General features: G+C 41.1%; 1 protein-coding gene across 2 annotated transcripts in view; it reads right to left on the reverse strand.

The window, feature by feature from the left end:
- Positions 1-14969, reverse strand: part of vps50 (VPS50 EARP/GARPII complex subunit) — a 224695-nt gene that overhangs the window by 198684 nt on the left and 11042 nt on the right. For both annotated transcript variants that reach the window (XM_054744890.2, XM_054744888.2), the window contains exons 3-5: positions 14395-14517; positions 13508-13579; positions 51-104 (exon numbers count right to left, since the gene is read on the reverse strand). In XM_054744890.2, the coding sequence (XP_054600865.1) occupies positions 51-104; positions 13508-13579; positions 14395-14517 (249 nt within the window). The remainder of the gene's footprint in view (positions 1-50; positions 105-13507; positions 13580-14394; positions 14518-14969) is intronic.

Genomic DNA, 14969 nt, shown 5'->3' on the forward strand with positions numbered 1-14969 from the left:
AGTGTACATGTCAAGAGGAGCAGTTAGAACTGACACACTGGGATTCTTACCTTGACATAAGCAGGCTGCTTCTCTAGGATGAGGTCAGCCACCTTTTTGGAAACCTGCAAAGAAAAAGAATAAGACTTTTAAAGAGAAATGGTGCATGCTGATCTTCTTCCTTAATGGCATCCCACAGAAAATGTCTAGACTGTGATATTCCTTTGAAAATGAAGTGACAATACCAATCATGAAAAAGCACCACCTTTAAAGCCCCAGTGTGTAAAACATTTGACTCATTAGTGTCACGCAGTTCAGAGAAGGTATTACACGTGTAGTAGTCCACACGCATCAAAAAAGCAGAGTGAAAACAGCACTCTCAGGATTTCAACCCACTGCTTCGTGCAATCAGCATCTCTCAAAGCGATTAAAGAACCCTCTGTCTGAGTCCTGTGTATAGAACGTAGGGCTGGGCAATAAATCGAAAATTTATCGTTTCTGACTCTTATCATAATTTTTCCCATGTGAATAAATTTGATAATAAAAAAATGAAAAGATGTGTGTAGGTTGGCAACGTTCATGTCCCTTTAAGAAGCTGTACCACCTTGAGTCATGTAGAAATGTGACTCAACATAATACACGTGACAGCCCCGTCTAGTGGACAACTTTTGTTTCTGCGCATACCTGTAGTTATCGTCCATTTATCGTTATTGAGGTGAAATCCTCAATATATCGTGATTTTAATTTTAGGCCATATCGCCCAGCCCTAGTAGAACAGGTCTGATTAGTCTTTTGCAGCAGCTGCTGTCTTCTCACCAACGTGCTGTTGCTTCTGCCCCATGCTACGCATCTTCCACACTCGTCGAGCACCTGCCGTGCCACTCGTCTCCCTGTCCCCCGCAGTCGTGCGTGCACCGCCACAGTTATGGATGACTTTCAGTTCTAAATCCAGCGATCACATGTGTTTAGAGCCGGGCAAACAACCAAAGGGGAAGGAACAGAATTTCTCCAAACCAGCAAGGTTGCCACGGAGAGAAGCTGCACCACCACCACACAACGTTTAGAGGGAGAACTTTCAAGTCAAAGCTCAAATGTGGCGCATTATATCTTGTATGTCCCTAAACAGCAACAGTATTTCAAGATGGAGCATGACTTTTGAGTGTCAACCATAGTTTATATATATATATATATATATAAATGTAAATTTTCAAGCTATGGAAATATATAAAACAAAAGTAGGTGAGAATTATTAATGTAACAAGACAAATTGCAAATGTCATACACAGAATTTGATAGTAAACAAGTAAAAAATATTACACACTGTTGAGGGTCTGCCCTCATGAGAAAATTACTATGCAGTAATTTTCCCAAAAGACTGTGCCAAAGGAAACGCCCTGAAGCGTACAAATAAGGCATATTAAACATCAGCGCCAGCTACAACTTCATTTCCCAAGGGTCTTTGCGCCCGGAAGCAATGTGATGACGTCACCGCCGAACCCTGAAACAAGTTCTGCGCATGCGCCGAACCACACGGAGACGCTGAAAGTTATACAACTCAGCACAAAGTGAAACTTCGCTCTCTTTTTGTCCAGCTTTAGCTGGTGTTTGAAGAGATATGCTCGCCTTTTGCCTTCGGACGCGTGGGCGCCGGCCGAGCTGTTTGAAATCAACGGAGAACGCCATCTAATCCGTTTGAACGATCAGAGAAGAGTTTGATTCTATTTTAATTTTTCTTTCTCTCCGATTATCATAGCCATAACAAGCGGTCATAGCGCGAGACCGTTTCAAAATACCAACGGCTTTCCTATCTTCCGTACCAAAAACGCCATAGGAACAACTGAAGTAAGATCTTTTCTTTGAATTTAATGTCTAAAGTTGTTTTGAGCTGTGGCCACAGCATTGACAAATGTTAGATATTCATTATGATTGATCTTTTGTGTTGTTTCTTGATCCTTTGTGAAGCGGGTTTAAACTTTTGAAGTGTTTAAGTTGAGTTTCACTGTGATTTTAAGTCACTAACTGTTTGGGAAGTTTGAGGAAACTTTACACACACTGGGTTTCACCCACACCCCCTCCTACACATTGGCTCTCAGTGTGGGGGCAGAAGTCACACACACACACACACACACACACACACACACACACACACACACACACACACACACACACACACACACATACACTTTCTCATATTAAAATTTTAAAAATTTAAAAATCATCTAAAAACTCACCTTTTCATCCAGGCGTTCCCTCCCTAAATGTTTCAAAAAGATGGCTTTGTTCGGGTTCACACCTTCACTTTGTTTATACTCATGATTTTATTTTCTACGTTTAACACTGCTATTGTTTTTCTGACGTTTTTATTGGTTAGAGGTATTTGCCCTGATCTTTATCATGTTGTACAGCGCTTTGTGATTTATATCTGAGAAAGGCGCTATATAAATAAACTTTTACTTACTTACTTACTTACTTACTTTCAGCCAGACAAAAGGGTCAGACATTTTGTGCAAAGCCTCCATTTGGAGATCCTAGCCACTTGAACACCATTTTGATTACCCCATATCAGATTAGTTCACATTATTATTTCATTGTTTAATTACTTGTTATTCATTTGATAAAATCAGTTGGTTAATATTGTTGGCTGAACACTTCAGAAGGAGCTGAAGTGAAAAGATTAATTCAGTTAATAAATGTTATTCAATTAAGTTTTGTCTTCAAGTGGATTTATTTGTGATATAAAATTCAACAGCAGCTCGTTAGGATTCACGGAACGTTTAGACAAGACTGATAAGAATTTTGGATTCATTTCCCTTTCTAATTAGAATGGGTGGTGCCCCAAGGATATCCCCGGATATCCTAATTAATTAATAAATCGGTAAATATTTCCATATTTACGAATTTATTGAAGAATCCAAAAAGTAAGTAAAAGCTTACAAATTATTCGTTGACCTATAGTCACAACAACACTGTGGCTTTAAAGAGAGAACATTTTTTTTTGTGTGTTATTTCACTTATTGTCTCCGATAGAAAACCATATATTTTTGGACTGTGCAACCTTTGTTCCTACTATAATTTATAAATTAGTACTCACTACCCAGTCTCTTGAAACAACTTGATTCCCATATAGGCTCAGAAACTGTCATTACTGGAAGAGCTTGTGTCCTGTTTATGGTTGTGAAATCACAAACACCCCTGCTAAGCCTGACATGAGCTGCTGCTTTCAGTCCAAATGAAAACCACAGAAGAACACAGTAGGGCTGTGAAAACTAAACAAATTGTAGCGTTACATGTGCAAGGTCACGCTGAACTCAGCTCCTCCAACAATAAATCCATGTATCAGGTAGAGCTGATACTGGTAAACACCAAGTATTCCCAACAGCTGCAATAACCTGTGTTAACCCACCCTTACTGTCTCTAATCTGGCAGTTGCATGCACGCATCGGGCAACAATGCATAGTTTCCTCTAACCAAGAGGAGAAACGCCCTCAGTCTTAACTCAAAGCAGCGAGGAGGCGGTTGTATGTATTAGTATGCAGTAGACAGAGGCAGGGGCGGTGATGACATTTCAACATGTGTTAAGCATGCGCTGCTGCAAAGTGAAGACCTGAGCAGATGGTAAATGCAGCTTTGAAGAGTTTGTTTATGAATATTTGAGACATTGTTTTTGCTTTTGGTCTCAAATTCATCAAAAAGATGCTGACATGACGGAAAACTATTCTGTACTTGGAAGACGTGTGAGAATCTAGACAACAGTGGACCAAGGACATCGGAAGACAGAGACAACATTTAGTGAAAAAAAGGACAGACTTTAAAGCCACATCGCCACCTATTGGTGATGTATTGGTCTACTTTACCTTCAAGCACAGAACTTTTAAACAAAGTTAAGTAATGTAAATACATAAAGCCAGTTGTGAATAACTTAACACTCCCTAAGCCACAAGGTTAAAGACATTAATTCTTAGCTCAATTCTCTCTCTCTCTCTCTCTCTCTCTCTCGCTCACACACACACACTCACACACACACACACACACACACACACACACACACACACACACACACACACAAAGGTTAAATGTGCATAAATAGGGCTTCTAGGCAAGAATGGAATTTTTATAAGGAAATGTTTGAAACTGGCGACAATCAATGAAGAATAATTATTGTATAAATACAAAAACACTGTGAATAAATAATTTATGAGCTGCAGGAAACAAAAAAGAGACAGCTAAGATAAGCCTGGAAATTGTAATAAATAATATTATGATGTCTATTTCACACCAAAAAAAGGAAAAAACACAATCAATGCAAAGATCTAAATATTTGTATGATATGTCTAGCACTCACGTTTTAGCCCAGCTAGGCTGAATATAAACACAGAGAAGTATTTACATAGTTTTTAATGTAAAGCACCTTAATTTTAGCACGAATCTGAAGAGCGACATGAGTCATTTATACTTTAATTACCTGCCACTCTAAGGCTGTAAACCAGGCAAAAAAACATCAACAAAGTTTATTTGTCAAAATGTCTCTAAACACAAGACTCAAAAATTAAAAATACTAAGACAAACACCGTTACTTTGACTGACCTGATCTGTTTTAGTTTCCCAAATACTTCCTGAAACTTCCTTTAGGAAAAAACTAACATCACTCCCAACACAAATGTAGCAAGTGTAGGCAGCCAGGCAAGGTTTGTGCTGACTGCACACGCTGTTCTGACATAAAACCTTATCAGAGACGGAATCCATGACTGCTGCAGGATCTTTGGTTTCCAAGTTGCATTAAAGTTCTTGTATATAATATTATCCATATTTACACAGCAGACCATGACATCTTGGTTCATCATTTGGACCAGTGTGTGGTTCTTAGAGAAGTGGCCCTGGACTGGATCCGGTCTTATTTGGCAAGGAGAATTTGTGTGTCAGCCTTTCTGTGTAATCCTTCACTTTTCTCTTGTGTGGTGTCCCACAGGGATTGGTTTTTGGCCCCTTTATTCTTGCTCTGTTCCTGCTCATGAACCATAGCATCTTGTTTCATTGCACGTGACTGAATTCTGTCCCACCAAAGACAAATGAGGCATACTCTGTGACACCATTACTTGTATGTTTTTTACATAAAGGCTCTAAACTAATAAACAGCACTGTAATGGTTTTTAAAGTAATATCTGTATGAACTACAAAAATTATGATGCTGAAGCTACTGCAAAATCTAAGGTCCTGAACCAGAATCCTGAGTCTGGACTAGCCTGCAGCTCATCATTCCTGTTGGTCGGACACACTTTTTTTCCAAATAGAGGAAATACCTACAACATCAGGTAAGATGTCATAATTAAAACTGATTTTGAATTATTTACGTAGTGATGCATCAAGAAGTAGATTGTATCCCCCACTCACAAGAAAATGGTAAAAATATCCCTCTAAAAAATAAGAGCTAATCTATGAGTAAACAGAAAAAGGCCCTTTTCACCTGAAACTTAAAGCATTATGGGTAAATGGCCCTGAGTCAAGCCTCACAGAACTGTGTCAGGGACTCCAACTGAGCTGTGATTCTACGGGAGGGAAAAGTTATTCTCCCCCGGCCGATGATTCACACACACGGGACTCAGCACTAATACGAGTCAACATGCAGGTTCACAAACTCGGCTCCACACAGCAGGAGCGGAGAGAAAATGGTAAACATGAGTTTAAGTACATGTGGAGCAAATTGTGTAGTATCTTTCCCCGCTCTCATCTCAAGTGCCCCAGCTAGTCAGACACGCATGTTCATTCCTAGGCTGAGCTGTTTTTTACAGCCTGAGTGGCTGATTGAAGCCTAGTGAGAGCAGACTCCACATCAGCTGCAAACAGAAAAGGCCATGGCAGGGCAGCGTGATGCTGGGAATCTAAAAGCACTATTATTGCTTCCTCTGAGGGATTAGGTCTGAGAGATCACCACTGGTCTGGTGGACCACAAACAACATACATGATTTCACAAACTACACGTTATATTGTTTCCACTTTTTGCTACACACAGCAAAATGCCTAGAAAAGCCCAGCAGCATGTATATTCTAGCTTGATTTGCATATCTCCAATTTCATCCTGCATCTCATCTGCAGTGGGTAAGATTGAATTCGAACAAGTCTTAGAACTCACCATACTGAACCAAGCCAGGGCATGAAATCAGTCACACAGGTTTCCTGCTACAAATGTGATGCTGAAACAAAACTAACTTTTATAATAAGCTTCTTTCAGCAATGAAGCAATGTGCTTCTGCTAAAATCAACCGTACACATCACCGACTGGTCTCAAAACCTCCAAAATTCCCTTCACTTTTTCCTGGAGGAACAAAACGGGTCATTTAGGTATTTGTTCAGGTATTACTTGTAGGGATGTGAGAAAATATCAATATGGCAATATATCGTGATAATTTTTCCTGCAACATTATATCGATAATCAAAAGCCGCGGATCAAATTTTTGGAAGAATTTACATGAGAACTTTTGTGTGTTTTCTTTCTTTCTTTCTTTTGGTGCACTTTAAACTCCGACCACTAGTTGGCAGCAGTGTGCAATGGATTTTGTTTCTACCACAGAAATGTAAATCCCTCTATTATAGTTCATATACCTCATGTTAAACATGTTACATATCACTTTGGACTGTCTGTTGCATATTCCCACAATAGTCTAAAAAAAATCACTAATATCGTCTGACTGAATGTATCGCAATATCATCTGCCCTGTACTGTGATACGTATCGTATCGCCAGAATTTCACCAATACACATCCTTAATTACTAGTGATTAAAATGGAATCTAAACTCTGTTAAATATTGTAATTTGATATCAAATCAAGACATAAATCATTTCTGGTCACATTTATGTAAAGTCCAACTTGGTCGAGTATTTGGATAAGGTGTCATTTCATTTCTAGTTACACGTTTCTAAAAGGTCAGACTGATCAACAAGAAGAAATCACAACGGGAAGGTTTTAGTGTTCATGGCCACACATAAAATCAAGAGCCGCGTGTGGAGGCGCGAGACGGCACGCTCGCATCAACGAGCACGCTGGGAAAAGGAGGTGAAATTTTTCTCTGAATCATTTATCATGACTCACAAGATTCCCTGCAGGCTAACTGCCAGAAACTGAGAGGAAGTCAAAGACTTCCTCTTCTCTTTCAGAGGGAACATGAGTGCCTGTTGTAGCCTTACACCGGGTTAACGCGCAGCTTTCACCACGCCGCGGAGCAGAAAGTTTGCAGCATCCTCTCCACTCAAAACAAGCTGTAGGCCGCTGTCACAGCTGGCAAAGGAGGGGAAGTGGAGGAAACAGAAGACTATCAGTTATAGAGAGAAAAATGTGTGTGGCAAAAGCTAAATCCATGCAGAGGGATGGAGACAAACTGAGATTAAGAGCTTAAATACCTTTAAAAAGTACAGAAAGGTGGGTGAAATCTACTGTCAAATATAGAGGGTGACGGAGCAAAGAGGAGAAAAAGCTGCTTCCACCTCCACAAGCTTCTATAAATACATTTTTTTTATCTGACTGACTCTGCTGTAAGAGATCAGGAGTAGAGAAACTGAACTGAATGGGACATTTATGTTACTGTCTTTATGGGAGAAACTGTTATAACTCACATAACAAGGGATAAACAGCAAAATCTAAAATCGCTTAGAGATGATGGAACAAAAAACAAATTTCAATCTTTTATTAAAAGAAAACAAGGTTTTAACAGGAGCTTTACAAAATTTGCATTTCGTTATTTTAACATGAATGTCTGACAACTGCGAGGACCTTTTATTACTTCCACCTTCCTAATTAGAGCGAGAGGTGATGTCAGCATGTGTCTAAAATAAACGTAGCCTTTTTGTTTGGTTTGGAAATAAGACCAGAACATATCTGCAGCTTTTTGAATGAATAAATAGCGTTTTACCTAAATAAGAACTGTAGAAAACTAACCATAAATGCTGAGCATACATAAGAGAAATAAGGGTTATAAAGATCAACTTAACTCATAGTTTTAATATGTTTAAGGAGTGGTCTTTACTAGGAAGTAATGCCTTTGATGCTGTTCTCTGGGGAAAAGAAGCTCAGACGCTCCTGTTTGAGGACATAGAAATCAGCTGGAGGAGAAAGTAGCTTCAGACGGCAGGATCCATCCATCCATGGATGGATGAACATCTCACCTCTGATTGGGTAACAGCTAGACACCTCTACCACTGACTGTTTTCTTTACAACGTTGATGTTTCATCTCTACAAATAACACAAGCCTGGAGACGTTCTGCTTCATGGTGGAGTTGCTAATGCTAACGGTTAGCTTCTACTGCTGTTTCCTGGACGCTAAGGCAACAACAGCCTTCGCAGTCACCAGTCCAGATGGGTCCATGAATGTTAAGTGACAGTGCGACGTAGATCTGTCAGAATTTTCTAATCCTAGAGTTTCACCGTCTGTTTTCTATCAGAAGCTGATGCAGGAGAGAGGTGTAGGAGACTATTTTCATGTTCAGCCTGCATGTTAAACTCGGAGTGACTGATCATTTCAAAAACAATCATTAAAAATGGTTTCTCGGTGAACCTCCACTTTAATGGTGGTTCTTCTGTTCTAGGACACGGAGACTAACAATCAATGTGTCATCTGTGGAAGGACAAAGACCTGAATGAGTCACACTTAGCTCTGGAGAAAATTTATACAATATCATTTGTTGGAACATTGTGACTCAGTAGATCTTCTGACAGCTGTTAGTTGTTTACATTAATGTGATAAGTAACTGTTAAATGGGGACATACTTACTGAGCAGGTCAGGTGCAGAACTCAGCTCAACTCGACAATGATTTCTCCTCTTTAGGTTAATTAAATCATTGTGTTGATGCTCAATAAAAGTGAACATTAACTTTTATAGCATAAGGCAATACGCAACCATTAGTTTTATTTATTATTCTCACTCGAGATGTTTTGTTGTCACTCTAGTTTTTTAAGAGCCTAAAGATGAAAATTCCCTTTTCATTACAGTGAATGCACCATTAACAGAAAAAGTTATTAGAGTGTAAAATTAGGCCATGGACGAGACACCGTGCGACCTCCGGGACCACCACTGGAACTGGGCACGGTGCGACCTCCGCTGGATGCGGCGAGATCAGGTGGAGCGCAAAATGGATGTCATCTTGGAGAGGGTCACCGGACGGTGTGGAGATGTTTAAAACCTGAATTGGCTTCACTGGAGGACTTGAATGATCAGTTACAGACTTCAAGGCAGAGAGGAAAATTACCTCTGCCTGACCCAAACAAAGTCTTGTTATCCGAATCTGACGCCATGGCAGCCTTGTGAATGCCAACAACTAAACCCCCACGAAGGAGCGCAGACAGATGCTGTGAAAACCCGACCTACCCCCCCCCAGCCTTCGGATTGGTGGACTTCAGCCTGGCGAGGTCATCAACCTGCAGGTGTCAATGTGCTCCGCGCTCCTCCCACGATCTCCCTCCCACCTGTGGCTACAGTGGATGAGCGCCATACAGGGCTGCTCTCGCTGGGGAAACAGGATCCCAGCCCCCCCCCCCCCCCCCCCCCCCCCCGCCGCCTTCCTCTCGGTGTCTCATGTTGTGAACTGTTGATGTTCGTGCTTATATGTTTGAGGCATTTTTTTGCATAGTGAAGCTACGCCCTGCCGGGAGTAACTCTGGTATGCCTTTTTCTCCCTCCCCCAATTTATCCTCATGTAATCCCCTTTTCATCTAATTGAAATGAGCGCCGTTATGGCTGCTCTCGTGGTCTGCCTGTATCTGTTCTGTCTACATGTGTGTGTGTGTAACCTTGGTCAGGCTGTGCTGCGGAGTCAAGTTCCTATGCTCTGGTTCGCTGGAGCGCTGGCAATAAATCTTTCTGATTCTGATTCTGAAAGAAGTAAATTCTTTATTATTAAGGTGGAGGCTTAATCCAGAGGTTAAAACACAAAAACTGAAGTTCAGAAACAGGAGCAAGGACTCAGGCAAAAAACACGGGGAGGGAACAGAACAGCACAGACACATACAATGGACCATCAAACACTGAAGGACGAGACAAGGCTTATATACACAGAGAGGAGCAATTAGGGAAACAGGCAGCAGGTGTGTGGAGTGAAGGCTGGAAAGCAGGTGCATACAATTATCTAAATGGGGAACAAAACCAGAGGAGGGCAGATAAACCTAAAACTATAAAACACGGATAACTAAACTTAGGGACTGAGGGCCAATATAAACAACCAATAACTAGAGGGGTGAGGGCTGAGGAGAATAATGGGACACAAGAGGAAAACCTGGAGTGGGACCTGGAGGGGCTGGGGAACAAAGGGACACAGAACATGACAAGCTGCAGCTGTGGCCACGCTCAGGAACTATTTGGTGGTTTAACCCCCCAAACTTAAAGCTGTAGGGAGGCATTGGGTCCCATTTTTAAAGCCTCTGGTATGACCCGACCAGGCTTGGAACCCCGATCTCCCAGTCCCAGGGCGGACACCACCACTAGGCCACTGAGAAGGCACATCCTTCACAGAGAGAAAACAATATTTGTGATTGTTTAGAAACTAGATGCAGGTTTATAAATTCTTTGAAATGTGTTGAATTTTTTCAAATCGCATCATGAATTGTATCGAATCGAATGTTTTCTAATCATTAAAGAATCGTCAGCAGGGATGAATGGAACCAGCAGAGGGTTTCACCGTATCCATGTAAATGATCGTAGTGCACCACTGCAGCAAAATAAAACTGCCACACCTTGAGAATATTTTTTTTTTGTTTGTCTTTAAATATTTGTTGAAACAATATAAAGCATCATGTATATAAAGCCTATATTTGCACACTTTTACTAACCATAATTAAGTATGGAATTATTTTAAATATGAAAGCATTAAAATTTCCTTTATTTTAAAATACCAACACTGCCGGCTCCTGCCTGTCTGGCTGAGAAGCTGCGGTGCTCTGCTCTCAGGAGTGAAAGGAAACTAAACAGTCTGAGGTAGAGAGAGAGAAAAGGTGAAAGAAAGGTGCCTAAAGAAGGTTAAAGGGACGTTATGGAAGTTTGACAGCCAAAACATGTATAGAAATAATAAATTTCTTCTTCATACATTCTCCTGCAATGCCCTGGTCCTGTAGAATGAGCCCTGGCATTTTGCCTGTTTTTCTGTAAAATCACAGAAAAAGAGAGTTGCTCGGGTCGAGCAGGCTGCTTCATGCGCGTTCACGCTCAGGCATAGCCCGTAGCATTTGCTATCAGTAGCTTTAGCAGCAGAGAGAGAGGCAGCGCCACATTGTCACTGTTCCTAACGCCTAGTGATGAACCTAGCTACATTTCTGAGGACCCTTAGCTACTTTCTTCTAGATATTTCCTGCAAATTAGCAGCAAAATAGCCATTTTCGCTCCGAACCGTCCTTTGGTTCTTTGGTTCGGTCATCAAGGATATAAAAGTTACAGATACTATGAATGTTACTGGTGTGTAGCTCACCTTGTAAGATGTCTGACTCTCATGCAGAAGACCTGGGTTCGATTCTGGATGTGAATATAGTTTATTAAGAGTTTCTTTTTAAATTAATGGTATATTTTTTTACTGTAAGATGCCCAAATTTTTATTTGAGACTTGCCGAACAGCATTGAATTCACAGATAAAAAGATGTGGGTTCAACTTTCATTTTGGAACAATTTTTCAAGCAAGGGAAGGAAAGCTCTGTGAAGCTGACCCATCTTAAACCTTTGTCGGCTGTGCTGAAGAGAAAGGTACAGAACCAAATTATTTAATTAATTAGCTGCGCGTTCTCCTGTCCTCTGTCCTCCGGGCCACACACACACACACACACACACACACACACACACACACACACACACACACACACACACACACAGGACTGTCTCAGCTGTTATTTTCGTCAAGGAGTGTGCACGTACAGCATACGCGCCTCGTGCACGAGCCTACTATTGAAGCTGCCATTACGCTTTTGGCCTGAGGGGGCAATCGCAAGCATAAAAATTAAAAAGTCCAAAAAGTTCCTTTAAGTTGAATGCATTTTAAGTTGAAGCCTTCGAAAACTAGCCTAACGTTAACGTAGGATGACCAAAACATCACCACGGTGAAGTTAGACTGACGTTCACTCAATGATTCACTAAGGTCGGCAAAGGGTTTCCATGGCTTGTGCTTCGCCACCAGTGTTGGGAGTAGCGCGGTACAAAAGTAATTAATTACTGTAATGCATTGCTTTTTGCTGTAATCTGGTAATGTAAGGCATTACAGGGAAAGAAAATGGTAATATTTACTCGGTACAATTGTCAGTAACGCGGTAACTACAATGCATTTTTGAACCCAGAATCAAGATGTGGGTTTCCTAAAAATTCTAATTGCGGGAAGCCTGAAAAAAGATCCAGTATCCACATATATGACATCATTTATGGACTCAGCTTTGCGGGCATTCTATGAGCAGAGAGGATGCAGCGGTGATGGCTCAAATACTCCAGCTACGTCCTGCGCGCGGCCGCTGTTATATTCACAAAATCACTCCACCAAAACAAAGTAATTCGTTTGTGATCATTTATATCAGCCCATATTCTCTGGTACTTCATGTACTTTTCAGCTGAGTTCATAATCTGTGCCCCGGTGATTTCAACTGATTGCTGCTGGAGCGCAGCGCATATAAAGCTTTTATTTATTTTATTTTTTTGCGTTCGGTAGATCCCTTTGGCTGATTAGTTAGAAAGTAGGAAATCTAGGAAACAGTTTTTCTGGAAGACAGAGAAAACATGCAGCATGCAGGAAGGTTAGAGAGAGAAAGGTCAGGAAATTATTCAAATAAAATGGGGGTAGGTAGGTAGATTTATCCCCAACACACATTTTTACCAGTGAAAAGCAATAATATATAAGCATTTAATATTTATACATGTGATAGAATCAGATCACCCCAGAAGTCAGTCCCACATCCAGGGCCGTATCAAGGCAATTGGGGACCAAGGCAAATATAGGCTTGGAGCCCCCACCACCTCACTCCCTGCTCAGTTAATATAAGATGGCAGCGTGTTGAGAGTACAGATTGTTGTTGCTTTTGTTTAATAAACAATCATTTTAAAGCACTGTTATTATATCTGACTGTTTATAACAGCAATCCTAGCTCAGACACCACATCACCTTCCACATATATGTCATGAGCTCACTGAGCGTCACATTACCAGATTCATACTGAAGTTGTTTTGGTGAAAGTAACTTAAAGTAATGCAAAAGTAGTGTAATGCCTTACATTTTAAAATCAGTAATATTGTAATGTAATGAATTAGTTTAAAATGAGGGTAACAAGTGATAAATATTGCATTACAGTTTTGAAGTAACTTGCCCAACTGTTCGCCACAGACGGCAGCCCTCTCTGTTCCAAGGACTGGCTCCTGAGAGCGTTGTTTTTTTATTATCTCAGTCGTGACAGTAGTGTAGACTGTCCTCGACCGTGTGTGTGTGTGTGCGTGTGCGTGTGTGTGTGTGTGTGTGTGTGTGTGTGTGTGCGTGTGCGTGTGCGTGCGCGTGCGCGTGCGTGTGTGTGTCCAAGATGACTTACGGCATCCTGTTGTTTCTTCAGCGTGTCTCTGTACTCCTCCAGCTCCTGCAGGTTCAGCTCAGGTGGGAGTTTCTGCCGTCACACACAAAAGAAGCAAACACACAACTTCACATCTGGATCAGTGAACACTGAATGCAAGCCTTCTCAATGTTGCTTTCCAGCACTGAACTGTGTGAAAGACCTGGGATTAAGCCCAGAACTGTTGTGGAGTCAAAGTTCTGGTGCTGGTGATGTCAGCGGGAATTTTGTTTATCTCAAAAGAGCAAATTTTCACTGCTAAGAGTCTTCATTTCTCAAATACATCCAAAGATTTGAAAGAAGTTGGGCTATTTTTGACCTAAGGTTGTAGCTCATCAAGTCATAATAATGATAAAAAAAAAAGCCAACAGAAATAACTTGGCAGATGCACTTTGTTGAAGCACGAGTTAAATTAGAGGTGAAAGTAGAGAATCTTATTTAGTAAACAGTAAACAAACTCCACCAAACTGATATTATGAATCCATGGCCCAAAGGATGATAGGTAATTACTTTCCTCTTGACTGAGAGGCTCATTTCAGAAGGTGTAGCAACACTGAGATAAATCTAATGAGATTTCACACCTTTCTTGTGTTGAGCAGATGCAATCCATCAATCCCAAGCTCAATGATCTGCATGCAGCTCAGCAGAAGAGTTAGAGACAGCAGCTCAGGTGAGAAAAAGCTTTATTCCTGCCAGTCAGACGAGGCTCATCCAACAATAGGCCATATGCATTCTCATTTCAAATGCAACGTCGGTGAAATGTGGTGGGTTTGATTAAATCATTCTTATAGAGAAGAAGCGTGGGAACGTCTCTTTGTCACGGTTTTAAAGTGAGTATGGCTCATTCATGTTCTAACACAGGTTCTGACCTCCAGCTCATGCTGCACCATATCGAAGGAGTCGCTGGAGAAGTAGACCTCCTCAATGCTGTCGATGATTTCCTGCTCTGCCTGGGGGTCGATGGGCAGCTCCCTCAGCTCCCGCAACTCCTCCTACAGAACAAAAACAAACAGTCAATGCCATTTGGACATTTATTATACTAATGAATTCACAAGATAATAAAACAGCAAAGAAAGTGTAGCTTTGCCAGAGAGAAGAGCAACAAAGCAGTGGTTGATGTGATTAGAAACCAGAGGAAAAATAGAAAGTGAAGAATAAGGCAGAAGGAGAGGGTGTGTGAAGTGGACAAAAAAAAGGAGGAAAAAACATGAATCACAGGCCTTGGAAGAAGACGGCAGCTTGTTTTGTTGGACAGCTGTCAAGGGCGATGGCAGGCTGCCATCAGAGGAAAGACAAGAAGTCACGAATGACCCACAGAAAACAGAAGAATCAGTTTCCTCCATCTGAGAATCTCTGGGAAACATCAGAGTCCTATTGATTAACATGCTGTGAATCCGTGGAGGCTTATTGCTGCCGCGGCTCTCTGAGATGAAGGAGTTTTAAA

This window comes from Nothobranchius furzeri, chromosome 11 (assembly GCF_043380555.1).
Source record: "Nothobranchius furzeri strain GRZ-AD chromosome 11, NfurGRZ-RIMD1, whole genome shotgun sequence".
Lineage (NCBI taxonomy): Eukaryota > Metazoa > Chordata > Actinopteri > Cyprinodontiformes > Nothobranchiidae > Nothobranchius > Nothobranchius furzeri.